This window comes from Heloderma suspectum, chromosome 16 (assembly GCF_057233095.1).
Source record: "Heloderma suspectum isolate Gila_16-S chromosome 16, 16-S_ref, whole genome shotgun sequence".
NCBI lineage: Eukaryota > Metazoa > Chordata > Lepidosauria > Squamata > Helodermatidae > Heloderma > Heloderma suspectum.
The window spans coordinates 1,753,824-1,770,012 of record NC_139473.1 but is presented as its reverse complement, the minus strand read 5'-3'; the positions used below and the strand labels follow the sequence as shown (position 1 = coordinate 1,770,012).

The window sequence follows — 16,189 nt, the reverse complement described above, 5'->3', positions numbered from 1 at the left end:
GCTTCTTCTCTAGCTCCTTTGCCTCTTAAGCCTTTTGAGCGGTGGCATGAGGATTTGCTGGAGGGAAAGGTTATTGGGGCACTGGCCAGTACCAGGGACCACTCCTTTCCAAAGGAAAACTCCACTAAATAAAATACTAGGCCAGGGCAGCTGAGAAACTGCCCCCCACCTGCTCCAAGGATAGCCCAGCATTGCCAGGATGCAACTTACTCTTTTAACTTTGACGCCCAGGTTTTCTTCAATGAGGTCAAAGTCGTCATCCTCAAGACGGTCATCAAAATCTATAAAGTGATGTAACGTCAGGCCACCAGACACCCAGAAAAGGGAGACGGGGAGAAGGAACTGTGCTGTGGTTCCTCCCAAGGCATTTGCTCACCTGCCCCCACCCCCCAAAGCACTTACTGCGCTTCCTCTTTTTACGGCCAACGTCATCTTCGGAGTCTCCTGAATCACTGGCCTCCTCCTCTTCTTCCTCCTCTTCATCGTCATCGTCATTGATGAACCCTTTCAAGTTCCCTTGCTCATCCTGGTCGTCGAGGTTTTCCTCTTCCTCCTCCTCTGAGAGAGGCAGCCAAAAGAACAAAAAGAAATTGAGACCCGGCATGGAAAGAGGCAGGGACATATGTTCCCACAAGAGAATTTCTGCAGCAGAAGAGGATTTAACTGAGGGAAGGTTCTGCAGACCTGATCTCTCATGATGCTGTGCAGTTTGTGTGATGCATATGCTTGTCTGTGGGTCATACGTGGCCAGCCCTGTTGCTAGACAGGGGGTCTGGACAGACAGAGCTTTTATCCTCCCTCACCACTTCTAATTCTTATTCTTTCAAACACTTATGTCAGGTGAGAGGAACCCCCAGCCTGTGGGCCTGATGCGGCCTGCAGAAGTTCTGCATCTGGACTACGGAGCCATCAGGGACTCCTTCAGGGGCTTGGAGGCCACACCCTGCCCCCGGAGGAATCCCTGCCGCCGCCTCCCATTATAGCTTGGGGAGACCAGTGGGGGATGCTTCGCCAATGTGCCGCTTCCTTCAGCGGGAAGGCGGCCTGCAGTGAAGCATCTAGGGCTGAGCAGGTGCCCAGGATGCTCCAGCCACTAGCTCAGTGGTGGCTGCTTCGCTTGTGGGTTTCACTTGCCTGAGCAGCTTCTTGTGCCCCGCATCCTCTCGCCCATAGGAGAAGGTGTGGGGCAGGTGCAGTGAAGCGGGTTCCCAGCAGATGCGCCGGGAGGAACCTTCTCCTGGCATGCCTGCCCAGGAGCAAGTGATGCCAAGGTGTGTGACCTCGGCCCCGTTTACATCGCGCAGTTTAGTTTATGGTGGGCGGGGTGGGTGAGGGGTTATCTAGCCCTGCACCCAATCCCAGTTGCCCTCCTCTGACTTAGGTGTTCAGCTGGGCGTGCCATTACCAAGGAAACAAACAAACACTGAATGCAGATGAAGTCAACCAAAATGTGGCTTCAAATCCATCATGCACAAAGGTTTTACAAGGAAGAGCCGCATGGCGCCTTGAAGGCTAGCAGGCCGCTGGTTGCAGGAGCTTTCACAGACAGACGCTCCTGCCACAATGCATCTGCTAGCCTTTAAGGGCCACATGACGCTCGGTTGTTTTGGCTGCAGCGGACTAGCTCAGCCACCCATCTGCCATTTGGAAGCTTTCAGATTCTGACTCATTCATACACACGCTCATGGAGTGCTGGCATGACGAAGACCTAGAACCAAACACAACCCAAAACAATAGGAACATCAGCAGCTGCCTTATCCTGAGTCAGACCCTTGCTCCATCCAGCCCGGAATTGTCAACACTGACTGGCAGCCATGGCTCTCCAGGGTCTTGGGCAGGATTCTTTCCTAGCCCTACCTGGAGATGCTGGGGATCGAACCTGGGATCTTCTGCATGCAAAGCAACTGCTCTACCACTGAGCCTTTCGAGATGAATGCTAAGCAGGCTCACCATCTTCGTCTTCTACAAACTTCTTGGGCGGCCTGGGAACAACTTCCCCGTCTTCGTCGTACTCCTCCTCAGACTCCTCAGCTTCACTCTCCACAAAGTCAGACATGGCTGCAGTATTAAGCAGAGCTGCCTGGGGGACAGGAGAAGGCCAAAGTTACAGAAGAAAGTGCTGCCCCCTCCCAGGCTATAGCACCTCAGAGGAAACATGGGAAGGAGACAGGATTAAGATCCATCCCAAAAATGCAGAGACTGTTCAAGAGGAACAAGACATAGCCCTAACTGCTGCAGTGGACCATGTCTTGCTCCATAAGCTTCCTGGACAGTGCCTGGGAACCACAGGCAAGGAAAAGGGGAGTAAGTACAAGTATAATAAATAAAAAAACCAAAGGGATCTATGACTACATAAACCAATGCTTTTAATTTGGAAAAAGCTTTCAAATGTATGTGCATTTACAAGCACCCTACCAGGAGGTCACTGTTGCCACTTTGCAGTCAAGATTCCAAAGCTGAGAGGAGCAGCTGCTCAAGGCCACAGAGCCCATGCCAGATGGTGGCACTTGCACCTCTCTTCCCCAGGCCCAAACCCATCTGTCCAGGCCCCACAATCCTGGTGGTACATAAGGAGGACCATGAGGCTTCCAAATTATGCAGACAAAATATTATACCTTGGTCCAGTTCAGATGTAATGATCTTGCACACTCCCCCCCCCCCCCAAGCCACAATGGGAATCTTCTGGGGTTTGGGAAACCAATTTCCCACTTCCTCAGAACTGAGAAACTGTGGTTTAAACTGACTACAAGCCAGGACATCAAACTATAGTCTATTGTCCTGGTCTGCAGTCAGAGATTAAGTCTGCAGTCCCATATGTGCTGTAAGCCACAATTTCTCAGTTTGGATGTAATGGGAAACTGTGGTTTAACAATCCCACTAAGTTCTGCATTATGGCACGCAGCAGGGGGAGAGAAGGTGAGGTGGAAGTATGTGGGCATAATGTTCATCTCCAGTCAGAAACCCATGGTTTATTGGATGATGATTGTTACGTCTGAACCAGGCCCTTGTGAGCAAACAGTAGACTCCTGGGGTTACAATAACAATACATGAACCAGCTATATGTGGACAGCTCATGAACATCAGACATCAAAGTAACCTAGGTTCTAAGAACAGCTAAGAAGAAAATGCTTCCTTATTCTATATACTTCTGTGTAACTCCTGCAGATAGACTTCAGAGAACTGTGAAGGAATTTCTTTGACAACAAACGGAGTGGCAGAAGGAGGGGATAGAGACCATGAATGGGCAAAACAGCACCCACAGGACAGGGGCGGAGACAAGTGAGGCACGGAGGTCCCATTTCTTGACCACTGGAAGCCAGGCTCTTTGGACTCCCGGCCCCAGATACAGCTGTAACCTACAGTATCCTTGGGGAGATTCCCTGCATCCTTCACAAGGGACAACACTTGCCCAACAGTCAAAACAGCTGCATAAAGATGAATTTGGTTATGTCTCTTGGTTCATGGCTGGGACAGACCAGGAGTTCAAATTGCACATTCCCAAGGCTACAGGAGAAGGATCGATGGCCTCTTGCCAGCATTCTGTTTATGACAGGCAGGGACAAACAACCAAGGGCCAAACCACCGCAACACCTGCAGAGTCAAGACCCCCAAACAGCAGGAAAGGTTGATCACTCCTTCTAGCTGCAGTGCCCAACAGCATAACAGCTGCGTGGGCACCTTGACCATAAAAGTTCTGGGTACACCTTCCTCCCTGGGCTGAGTGGGACAACCCTAGCAGCCCCCAACACCAGCACAGAATGAAGCCCTTGGGACCGCAATATACAAATCCACAACGAAGGCCTTGTGTGCAAATACCCCACTACAACCACTTCTGTGCTCCTGGTCGTCACCCTTTCCAAAGGCACCTTATTGCACAAACAATACTTTGCATGGGTGTTTGCATTCCATACACAAGCTTATTTATTTATTTATTTATTTCATTTCATTTCTATACCGCCCAATAGCCGAAGCTCTCTGGGCAGTTCACAAAAATTAAATCCAAGCAATACACAATAAAACAATTTAAAATATACAGAACATTAAAACCACAATATAACAATACAACCACAGTAAAACCTAGCAGCAGTGCAGGAGTTTAAAATACAGATTTAAAACAGCAAAAATAAAAATTTAGAAAGCTAAAATGCCTGGGAAAATAAAATTATATAAAGCACCTCTCCTTCTTTCCCTGCCTTTCATGGCATCAAACAAGCTAGTGCTCCCTCCTGTTCTTCTGGCATTACTAGAGCCACCTCAAGCTGGTCCAGCCCCACACTACCCTGTCCCTCTGTCTTCCCCGATTGAGTCCAATGGAACCCTAGCTGGGTAGGACTTTAAACCCAGGCCCAATACAGTGCTAGGAAGATCTGAGCCACCAGCGAAGAACCACTTCATAAGCACAGGGGTGTTATCCATGGCACTGTGGCACTCACAGACAGTTCAGCACCAGAGAACACTTGTTACAGAGAGTTATTTAATTATTACATTTCTATACTGCCCGATGGCTACAGCTTAGTTAACTAAGCTTCTTGGATCGGTGAAAATAAATACACAAAATTAATCAGGTCTTCCTCCCAATACACAGCAAATGTGTAGCACAGTGGCTAGAGCAGCTTTCCCCAACCTGGTGCCCTCCGGATGTTTTGGCCTACAACTCCCAGCATTCCGAACCACTGGCCATGCTGGCTGGGGCTGATGGAAGTTGAGTTCAAAACACCTGGAGGGTGCCATTTCAGGGATGACTACTCTAGACGGCTGGAAGCGGGTCTAAATCCCTAGTCAGTCACAAACCTTCCTAGGTCAGCCTTCCTGAACCTAGCCATGTTGGCTGGCAACTGCAGCTCAACAAATCTGGAGGGAACCATGTTTGGGGAGGCTGCACTACACAATCTATTCCTCAGCATCAGTTACCTCACAGGGCTGCTGGGAGGCTAAATAAAACCATCCCACATTTGTCACCTCAAGATCCTCGAAAAGGGGCGGCTGCAACAAATGTGCACTGAAATATCTATTATTTATTTAAAGATACATAGCCTGACCTATCAAAGGCTTTAGCCACCTAAAATACCCAGCACAAGGGACCACCACCACACATTATCCATGCAATAAAAAATACTCTTAATAAGTAGATAAACAAATTAATAGAAGACAACCAATCATCTCCTTTCCCTTGACTTGTCCCAGATGGCTTTACAAAGGATGGGAGGCAGAAGGTGATTGTGTGGATGCTGGGGATAGAGAAGGAGAGGAGGATACAGGGGCACCATGATGCAGACCTCAGCAAGAGTGAGAGGGGAAGCAACCTGGTTCAGCTGCAATTCTGACGTGGTGCCCAGAGGAAGCCATAAACCAGGTGGGCAACTTGTGGCCCTCCAGAGGTTTTGGCCCACAACTCCCATCACCCCTCATCCTACTGGCTATGCTGGCAAGGGCTGATGGGAGTTGTAGGCCAAAACTTATGGAGGGCTACAACTTGCCCAATCCCTGCCATGAACAGAACCTCCCTCTGCCACTGCTGCCACCTTTGAAAGGGAGCAAAACAGGAGCCAGATGATTATCATCTGGAATTCCTAGAGTTATCCTTTCAAGGGCAATACAATTTGACCTAAAAATTACATTTCTAAAAATATTTATGAACTACTTTAAGAAACATGAAGATGGAAAGCAGTATAACACATATATTGCAAAATACAGTAAGTTTCTGCCCATAAACATCAAGTCTCTCCAACTCTTACAGGCCCTGGTAGGTGCTGCTGTACCGGCAAAACAAAAAGAGAATTCTGCCCCAGGTATATATACTGAAAAGCAGCCTTCCCTAAACTGGTGCCCTCCAGATGTGTCAGACTACAACTCCCAGTACTCCCTAGACAACCAAGCTCTGGCTGGGGATGCTGGGTGTTATAGTCTGAAACATCCGAAGGGCACCAGATTAGGGAAGGCTGCTGAAAAGGATTCGGGGATAGAGGAGTGGCAAAGGGGAGAAGAAAAAGAGAAGTGACAGAGAGACAAAGAGGAGAGGCCGCTTCCAAGCCAATGAAGAGTATTGTGGCACCTCAACACCAATGTATTTATTCTGGCAAAAGCTTCCACGGACTAGAGTTGTAGCCACGTCTGATGAAGGAGCCTCTCTCCCCCTCTTTTTTAGCCCATGAAAACTCCTGCCGCAGGGAAGCTGGGAGTGTTTTCAGATGCCACAACAAGTTGTGCGTGCGTGCATTTTGCTGCAACAAACTCTTGCAGAGACTCTCCTATGTTCCTATGAGACCCTTCTAGAAACTGAGAAGAGAGGGATAGAAATATTTGACATCCACAATCATAACAAAACCTTGGAGCAAATTCCAGCCTAATAATAAAAAACAGCGATAAAACCAGGGGGCAAATTTCAAACTTATAACAAGGACAACAATCAGGGTGGAAATTTCAGCCTAATAAAGGCAATGATAAAACCAGGGAGCAAATTTCAGCACAAGAACGACAACAACAATAAAAGCCAGGAGTACATTTCAGCCTAAGAACAACGCTAATAATATTTTAAAAAATATCAGTACCAAGAAGCAAATTTCATCCGCCCACCCATTAGCTTCCCTAGTAACTAGGGCCCCCCAGTCTTTTTTCTTAAGACTCCCCCCCGCACTGTTATGAACCCACACGCAGCCCGCCGCCGGAGGTGGGCTTTTAAGCCCCTCGGGCGGGGCGGGACGGGCCCCCCGCTTGAGTCCTGGCTGCTCTCCCCCGCCTCACAGCTGGGCAGGCGGAGGCGCCCGCCGCCCCTCGCACGGCCCACGGCTCTTCCTCCTCCTCCCCCGCGCCCCCGGGGCCTGGCCTAGGCAGCCATGAGGCGCCCGGGGAGGCCTCGGCCTAGCGCAGCGGGCGCCCGGCCCTTCCCCACTGGCTCGGCAGGAGCGGCGGGCCTTGGGCCGCCTCCGCCGCTCACCTGGCCGAGGCGGCCTCTCCCGCTGCGTCGCCGCCGCTGAGGCAAAATGGAGGCCCGGCTCCGACAGCCGCCGCGGCCAGACTGCGGGCGGCGGGGGCGGGGGGCGGGAGCAGAAGAGCGCGGGAGGGGCCCGCGCAGAGCGGCCCCGGCTGCCTCCTCGCCCGCTTCCGCTTCCGCCCTGGGAGGGAGGGCCGGAGGGCGCGGCGCGGCGCCGCGCACGTGGCTGGCCCGGGAGGCGTTGAAGCGCCGCGAGGCGACGCTGGGATATCTGTGGTGGTGCGAGAGAGAGAGAGAGAGGCGCGCGATGCTTACGCATGTTGTGATGCCCAATGCTGGGGTGTGCATAGACGTGTGTGTGTGTGACGTTACAGATGTGCATGCAGCATTATAATGTGCAATGCTGTGATATGCATGTATGTGTGAGAGGAGGAATTTAATTGCCGTACTGTATTGTGGAATGCCGGGATATATGTGTGTGTGTGCGCGCGAGAGAGAGAGATGAAACATTTAAGTATGTTATAATGTGCAATGCTGGACTATATATATGTGTGTGTGTGCGATATGAAATATTTTAAGTATATTGTGATGTCTAATGCTGGAATATATATGCGTGTGATGTTAAAGATATAAATGTAATATTATAATGTGTGATGCTGTAATATGTATATATGTGTGAGAGGAAATATTTAATTGCAATACTGCATTGTGTAGTACTGGGGGGGGTGACTGTCTTGAGAGGGAAGTGAAACATTTAAGTATATTATGTGTAATGCTGGAATATATGTGTGTGTGAAGTTAAAGATATAAATCCAGTATTATAATGTGCAATGGTGTAATATGCATGTATATGTGATATGAAGTATTTAAATATGTTGTAATATGTCATGATTACCTTAATGCTTGCTATTCTCAAATCCTTATTGGGTGATAACACAGACATCATTGAAATGGTGAACCAATATGCTGTGTGATTTTAAAAACTCTTTGTCCCTATTCAAGCCACAGGAAATAGCACTGAATCTCTAGCTGAATTGTACTTTAGCAAAGATATTTTTTAAAATCACACTACATATGCTAATCACCTCGCTCTTGCGATGATGTCTGTGTTATTGCCCAACAAGGATTTGGGAATGGGAACCATTAAGGTAACATTACTGATTGTATTCTTTTCAATTTCCTCTGACAGCACTGTTTACATCCCCCCACACACATATGTATATAAATCTGACAATTTGAGGTTAACACGTCATGCATCTGATGAAGTGGACAGCGTCCATGAAATCTTATGCCAGAATAAACTTTGTCATCTTTAAGGTGTCACAAGACCCTTTGTTGTAATGCAGCAGAAATGCAACACTAGAGCTTGTTGTTGTTTATTCGGTCAGTCGCTTCTGACTCTTCGTGACTTCATGGACCAGCCCACGCCAGAGCTTCCTGTCGGCCGTTGCCACCCCCAGCTCCCCCAAGGTCGAGTCCGTCACCTCCAGTATATCATCCATCCACTTTGCCCTTGGTCGGCCCCTCTTCCTTTGGCCTTCCACTTTCCCTAGCATCAGCACGTTCTCCAGGGTATCCTGTCTTCTCATGATGTGGCCAAAGTACTTCAGTTTTGCCTTTCATACCATTCCCTGAAGAAGGAAATGGCAACCCACTCCAGTATTCTTGCCAAGAAAACCCCATGGAACGTATCACAAGGCTAAAAGATATGACGCCGGAAGATGAGCCCCTCAGGTCGGAAGGTGTCCAATATGCTACTGGGGAAGAGCAGAGGGTATTTCCAAGTAGCGCCAGAAAGAGTGAAGCGGCTGGGCCAAACCCGAAAGGACACTCAGCTGTGGATGTGTCTGGCGGTGAAAAGAAAATCCGATGCTGTAAAGAACAATATTGTTTAGGAACCTGGAATGTCAGATCAATGAATCAAGGTAAGCTGGAGGTGGTCAAACATGAGATGGCAAGATTGAACATCGACATCTTGGGAATCAGCGAACTAAAATGGACAGGCATGGGCGAATTTAATTCAGGTGACCATCATATCTACTATTGTGGGCAAGAATCCCTTAGAAGAAATGGAGTAGCACTCATAGTCAACAAAAGGGTGGGAAAAGCAGTACTGGGGTACAATCTTAAAAATGATAGAATGATCTCAGTACGAATCCAAGGCAAACCATTCAACATCACAGTAATTCAAGTCTATGCCCCAACCACTGAGGCCGAAGAAGCTGAGGTTGATCGGTTCTATGAAGACCTACAACACCTTCTAGAACTAACACCAAAAAAAGATGTCCTCTTCATCATAGGGGATTGGAATGCTAAAGTAGGAAGTCAAGAAATCACCGGGATAACAGGCAGGCATGGCCTTGGTGTACAAAATGAAGCAGGACAAAAGCTAATAGAGTTTTGCCAAGAGAACACGCTGATCATAGCAAACACTCTTTTCCAACAGCACAAGAGGCGACTCTACACATGGACGTCACCAGATGGTCAATATCGAAATCAGATTGATTATGTCCTTTGCAGCCAAAGATGGAGAAGCTCCATACAGTCAGTAAAAACAAGACCTGGAGCTGACTGTGGCTCAGATCATGAGCTGCTTCTTGCAAAATTTCGGCTTAAATTGAAGAACGTCGGGAAAACCACTAAACCTTTCAGGTATGACCTAAATCATATCCCTGATGAATATACAGTGGAGGTGAGGAATAGATTTCAGGGATTAGACCTGATAGACAGAGTGCCTGAGGAACTATGGACGGAGGTCCGTAACATTGTTCAGGAGGCAGCAACTCAATCCATCCCAAAGAAAAAGAAATGCAAGAAAGCCAAGTGGCTGTCTGATGAGGCTTTACAAGTAGCTCACGAAAGAAGGGAAGCGAAAAGCAAAGGAGAAAGGGGAAGATATACCCAACTGAATGCAGAGTTCCAGAGAATAGCAAGGAGAGACAAGAAGGCCTTCTTAAATGAACAATGCAAAGAAATCGAGGAAAACAACAGAATGGGAAAGACTAGAGATCTCTTCAAGAAAATTGGAGATCTCAAGGGAACGTTTTGTGCAAAGACGGGCATGATAAAGGACAAAGAAGGCAGGGACCTCACAGAAGCAGATGAGATTAAGAAGAGGTGGCAAGAATACACAGAAGAACTATACAGGAAAGATCTGAATGTCCCTGATAGCCATGATAGTGCGGTCACTGAACTTGAGCCGGACATCCTCGAGAGTGAAGTCAAGTGGGCCTTAGGAAGCATTAGTAACAACAAAGCTAGCGGAGATGACAGTATTCCAGCCGAGCTATTTAAAATCCTAAAAGATGATGCTGTTAAAGTGCTGCATTCAATATGCCAACAAATCTGGAACACTCAACAGTGGCCACAAGACTGGAAAAGGTCAGTTTACATTCCAATTCCAAAGAAGGGCAACGCCAAAGAGTGTTCAAACTACCGCACAATTGCGCTCATTTCACATGCCAGCAAGGTGATGCTCAAAATCCTACAAGCTAGGCTTCAGCAGTATGCGAACCGAGAACTACCGGAAGTACAAGCTGGGTTTCGAAGAGGCAGAGGAACTAGAGATCAAATCGCCAACATTCGCTGCATCATGGAGAAAGCAAGAGAATTCCAGAAAAACGTCTATTTCTGCTTCATTGACTATGCTAAAGCCTTTGATTGTGTGGATCACAACAAACTGTGGCAAATTCTTAAAGTGATGGGAGTACCAGACCACCTTACCTGTCTCCTGAGAAACCTGTACGAGGGTCAAGAAGCAACAGTAAGAACCAGACATGGAACAACCGAGTGGTTCAAAATTGGGAAAGGAGTACGACAAGGCTGCATATTGTCACCCTGCTTATTTAACTTATATGCAGAGTACATCATGAGAAATGCCGGGTTGGATGAATCAGAGGTCGGAATTAAGATTGCTGGGAGAATTATCAACAACCTCCGATATGCAGACGATACCACCCTAATGGCAGAAAGCGAAGAGGATCTCAAGAGCCTCTTGTTGAGGGTGAAAGAGGAGAGTGCAAAAGCTGGTTTGAAACTCAACATTAAAAAAACTAAGATCATGTCATCTGGCCCTATCACTTCCTGGCATATAGAAGGGGAAGAAATGGAAGCAGTGACAGATTTTACTTTCTTGGGCTCCAAGATCACCACAGATGGTGACTGTAGCCATGAAATTAAAAGACGCTTGCTCCTTGGGAGGAAAGCTATGGCCAACCTAGACAGCATAGTAAGAAGCAGAGACATCACCTTGCCGACAAAGGTCCGTCTAATCAAAGCTATGGTTTTCCCAGTAGTAATGTATGGCTGTGAGAGCTGGACCATAAGGAAGGCTGAGCGCCGAAGAATTGATGCTTTCGAACTGTGGTGCTGGAGAAGACTCTTACGAGTCCCCTGGACTGCAAGGAGGTCAAATCAGTCCATCCTAAAGGAAATCAACCCTGAGTGCTCATTGGAAGGACAGATACTAAAGCTGAAGCTCCAATATTTTGGCCACCTAATGCGAAGAGAAAACTCCCTGGAAAAGACCCTGATGCTGGGAAAGACTGAAGGCAAAAGGAGAAGGGGACGGCAGAGGATGAGATGGCTAGATAGCATCACGGATGCAATGAATATGAACTTGAGCACGCTCCGGGAGAGAGCGCAGGACAGGAAGGCCTGGCGTGCTATGGTCCATGGGGTCACGAAGAGTCGGACACGACTGAACGACTGAACAACAACAACAACCATTCCCTGAAGTGAGCAGTCTGGCTTTCTTTCCTGGAGTATGGACTGGTTTGATCTTCTTGCAGTCCAAGGCACTCTCAGGATTTTCCTCCAGCACCACAGTTCAAAAGCATCTATCTTCCTTCGCTCAGCCTTCCTTATGGTCCAGCTCTCACAGCCATAGGAGCTATGAAATCATGCCCACTTCGAATCCTGGCTCTAACATGAGCTCACTCGGGGGCCTGAGGTAAGCCGTGCGCTCTCAGCTCTCGTTCTCTGCCCTATCTGCACCATGGGGGGTAATTGTCCTGGGGTGTAGCCGTGTAAGCCTGTTGCAGCAAAAACAAGAAAGAGTGTTGAGGCCTGTCAAAGACGAACGTTCCCTGGGGGGAAGCTGTAGTGAATTCAGTGGGCCATCCTCAGTAACAATGCATGGACTTGTGTTGCGAGAGGCTCATGATCGTTATTATTAGTGTCCACAAAGCTTACGTCAGAGTATTTTTTTTTTTAGCTTTTAAGGGCGCCATCCCCCACATGTTTAGACAGAAAAACAGCCCTACAGGAGCTGTGGGACTTTTTTCTGTCGAGACAGGCGCAGGGTTGTGCCTCAAGGTGCCACAAGACCCCTCGCCGCTTTCGCCTCCCGGGGCGGCTGTAAGGGCCAGCCTGTCAATAAATGTGGCAAGCGTGAGGAGCTGCGAGAACGTGCGAGTGCTGCATGGAGGGCAAGGACGGGTGACTAGCGGGCAGCGGGGCCATAAACGGTGCTATGACGAGCGGCAACGCGCGCCGGCCCCTCGCGCGCCGGCCTGCGCGCGTCCCCGCGGAAGGAAGCGCCGCGGGCTCCGATGGGCGCCCAGCCCCGCGGGTGGCGGCGCGGCCTTGCCTTCTCCGGAGCCGTGGAGGGGGCGCTCTTCTTTCTGAAGGCCTCTCTCTGTGCCCCTCTCACACTTCCGGGACCGAATGGGGCCGCTCTGCGGCGGCACGCCTCCCGCTCTCCGTGGTCCTCTGCTCTCTCCTCGCGCAAAGGGCGGCCCCGGACGTCGGCCGCCGGAAGTGCGCGCCGCTCTGCCCGGCGGCGTCTCTGTGCGTGCTTTCTCATGGCGGCTCTCCTGAGGCGAGTTTCCGGTTCGCCTCAGGAACAAGGAAGGAGCGGGGAAATGGCGGCGGCGGGGGGGCGATGCCGGCTCTTGGCGCTGCTGCTCCTGGGCCTGGGCGCCGGCGGGGCGGCGGGCGGCGAGGGCGACGCCGCGGCCGGAGTGGTGACGTGCGGCTCGGTGGTGAAGCTGCTCAACCCCCGGCACGGTGTCCGCCTCCACTCGCACGACGTCCGATACGGCTCCGGTACGGACGGGTGGCGGAGAGACGCACTCTGTGCGTGCTCAGGAGGGTGGGGGGAGGACAGCTTGTAAATCTTCAGGGGTGGGTGGGAGGTGCACTTGCTCAGGAGGGCGAGTGGCCGAGAGGCGCACTCTGTGCGTGCCCAGGAGGGCGGGGCGGGGGAGAGGCGCACTCTGTGCATGCCCAGCGTGGCATTCCTTGCCTGAAGTTGTGCACCGTTCAAGAGCCTTGCGTCTCGGGGGAAGCTGCTATAAGGTGGGGGGTTCGTAGCACTTGTCAGCATGGAAATCACAAAATCTGTACATTAAGGGACAGCGAATGCTGGCGCTGGTACATGCTGAAAGCCACTGTTGCAACGTGGAAGCAACATCAGAAAGCTAAGAAACGTTGGAAGATGATGAGAGTGAGTTGACGCAGGTGCAGAGAGGCTGTGCAGAAGAGGCCCGCGTTTGCTTTCGCGTTGACGCAGCCCTGCCAGCACGCGCCGTGCTTCACAGCATAAGCAAGTCCGGGAAAGTGCCGAGGCACAGAGGCGGTGTGAACAGGCCGGTCAGGCTGACCTCCGACTTCCCTTTGCACACAGGCAGCGGGCAGCAGTCCGTGACCGGCGTCACGGCTGTGGACGACAGCAACAGCTACTGGCGGGTTCGGGGCAAGACGTCCACTGTGTGCGAAAGGGGCACCCCTGTCAAGTGCGGGCAGGCCATCCGGCTGACCCACGTCAACACGGGCCGCAACCTGCACAGCCACCACTTCACATCGCCCCTCTCAGGCAACCAGGTGAGGCCGGGGACGGGGGACTGGAGCGGGAGAGGCCCAGACTGCCATCTGTGTGGCTAGCAGAGGGGCACCTCTTCAGCTTCAGGGGACGAGCCAAGACTGGGGCTGATGCAGTGAGGTTGAAGCTGCTGCTGCATTGCAGGGAGATGAGGCTGTCTAGGCCGGAGCGGGACCTGCTCCCTCAGAGCTCGTCAAGGCAAGCTCTGTGAGGGACGGGGGGCATGTGTTTGCCCCTTCCTTGGTGGAGGAGCTGCCATGACTGGCAGCACCAGAGCTCCAGGGTTGCCTTTTCCGGCCCTACCTAGGATTGAAGCTGGGACCTTCGGCATGCAAAGCAGGGGCTCTGCCACGAAGTTACAGTCCTTCTCCTTTAAGAAATAAAGTATGGTACTAGTCCTCACAGGAAGCTGTTTTCTACTGAGTCAGATCCATTTGTCCATCTAGCCCAGTGCTGTCATCACTGCGTGGCAGCGATGGCTCTCCAGGGTTTCAGAAATGTATCTTTCCCAGCCCTACCTGGAGGTGCCAGGGATTGAATGTGGGACCTACAGCGTGCAAATCAGAGGCCCTGCCACTGAGTTGTTTCTTCCTCTTGAGTCTTTTTCAACCCTAGATTTCTGTTTTGTTTCTCTTCTCCCTGCCCTCCCCGCCCTTCAGTGGAAGCCACTTGCTGAGTCCTCCATGTCAGCAACGGGAAGGAGAGTCTTTGCCTCTGTATACCTAACATGGGAAGCTCTGCTGTTTTTTGGAGTTGTCTCCACACCTTTCAAACTCCTTTTCCTGCCAGCCATATTCTGGATGGCATTATTTGCTCCTTCACCCGCCCATGGATGAGCAGTTGAAAGCTCCTGACAGACTCTCTCTAGCACAGTTGGATTAGATCAAAGGCCTGTGCAGTTCAGAACCGAATGCTGGGCTAGATAGTCCAGCGTGGCTGCCCTTAAACAATGGTCTCTGTGAGGTTTTTGAGGAGTGTGTGTGCACGTTAATGTTGCTCCCTCGTCTCTCTGTTCCAGGAGGTCAGTGCCTTTGGGGAGGACGGCGAGGGAGACGTCCTGGATGACTGGACAGTCCTGTGCAGTGGCAGCTACTGGGACCGGAGCGATGAGGTGCGGTTCAAGCACTCCTCCACGGACGTGCTCCTATCGGTGACTGGTGAGCAGTACGGGCGGCCCATTCACGGCCAGAGGGAAGTGCACGGCATGTCCTACTCCAGCCAGGACAGCTACTGGAAAGCCATGGAAGGGATCTTCATGAAACCCTCTGAGCTGCTGAAGGCAGAGCTTTTCCACAGTGAGCTATGACAGCAGAAGGGGCTGCCTCACGTCTCGGTGGTCTTGTCAAGCTCATCGGAGCTTGCAGGTTGTTCCTTGGGTGACTGAGACTGCAGGTACTACTGGGCTCCGATGAGGTGCAAAGGCGCTGTCCCCTCATGGGCATCCTCGGAAGGAGTTGTTCTGCCGCTCCTGCTGCCGCCATCTGCAACAGTTCAACAGTGTTTCCCCTTGTTTCTCCCATCCCCCCTTCCCTGCACACCTTCTACTGCTGATATTCAAGCACACGTGTGCCTGGGAATCAGCCATAAATAAACAGTCATCCAAGCACGTGCGATGGGTATTTGGGTTTGTTCTTTCTGCTCCATTTTATGCTGATAGTGGGGAAGGAAATCCTGCTCTAGGTTCTAAAATAGGCAGATTGGTTTTTTAAGTCCTTAATTAGGAGTTCTGCCACCTCACAACTAAGAGCATCGCCTGTAGCGGTCAGTTTTAAAGTGCAGGCGCTCATCATGACAGTGCCCATAGCCATGCCCTCAAGGAGAGTCAAGAAACGCAGGCAGCTGTGCAGCTCCATATCAACAAAGCCAGGTTCCAGCAGTTTTCATCTCCTCCAGGAGCAGGTCTTTGCTAAAGACCATGGGTCTTACTTGCCCATTCCAGACCAAGCCACCCCAAAAGACTGTGCATTACAAGAGGGGACAGTATGTTGTTGCAGGGAGACTCCCTTTCCCCCAGCAACTGTGAGGATTGCAGCTAAACTCAGAGGGGACAGGGAATTCTGAAAGGGGTGGCAGATGACACCAGTGTACCTGCTAATCAAAATATCCTGGTGCTTGTCCCTGCGAACCCAGGTTCCACCACACCACTGCTTATATATCATTGTGTACTCAATGTCAGGGATTTTGTCAGGGATGCTCTGACTTGGATTCCTGCATTGAGCAGGGGGTTGGACTCGATGGCCTTGTAGGCCCCTTCCAACCCTACTATTCTATGATTCTATGATTCTACTCTACGCTAAGCCGAAGACCAGCTGGTATATGTTTTTAGCATGACGGCCAACGTTTAATACTTTGGAATAAGTTTCATTCAGTAATGCTTTGTGACAACCTGCAGTAGAACCAGTAAATAGACTCTCCCTGCCTTTATAAGCCTGTTG

The 16,189-nt window shown here is 50.5% G+C and overlaps 2 protein-coding genes across 2 annotated transcripts in view; one reads left to right on the top strand and one right to left on the bottom strand.

Annotated features, from left to right (window-relative positions):
* SUPT6H (SPT6 homolog, histone chaperone and transcription elongation factor) overlaps positions 1-7,114 on the bottom strand; it is a 41,568-nt gene extending 34,454 nt beyond the window's left edge. The window contains exons 1-4 of the mRNA XM_084823284.1: positions 6,935-7,114; positions 1,951-2,080; positions 403-558; positions 211-281 (exon numbers count right to left, since the gene is read on the bottom strand). Coding sequence (XP_084679410.1) covers positions 211-281; positions 403-558; positions 1,951-2,056 — 333 coding nt within the window. The 5' untranslated portion in view covers positions 2,057-2,080; positions 6,935-7,114. The remainder of the gene's footprint in view (positions 1-210; positions 282-402; positions 559-1,950; positions 2,081-6,934) is intronic.
* Positions 7,115-12,779: 5,665 nt separating this feature from the next.
* Positions 12,780-15,360, top strand: SDF2 (stromal cell derived factor 2). The gene is made up of 3 exons (XM_084823283.1): positions 12,780-12,979; positions 13,560-13,756; positions 14,773-15,360. The coding sequence occupies exons 1-3, from the start codon at positions 12,796-12,798 to the stop codon at positions 15,058-15,060; spliced, it is 669 nt and encodes a 222-aa protein (XP_084679409.1). The 5' UTR covers positions 12,780-12,795; the 3' UTR covers positions 15,061-15,360.
* Positions 15,361-16,189: the final 829 nt, after the last annotated feature.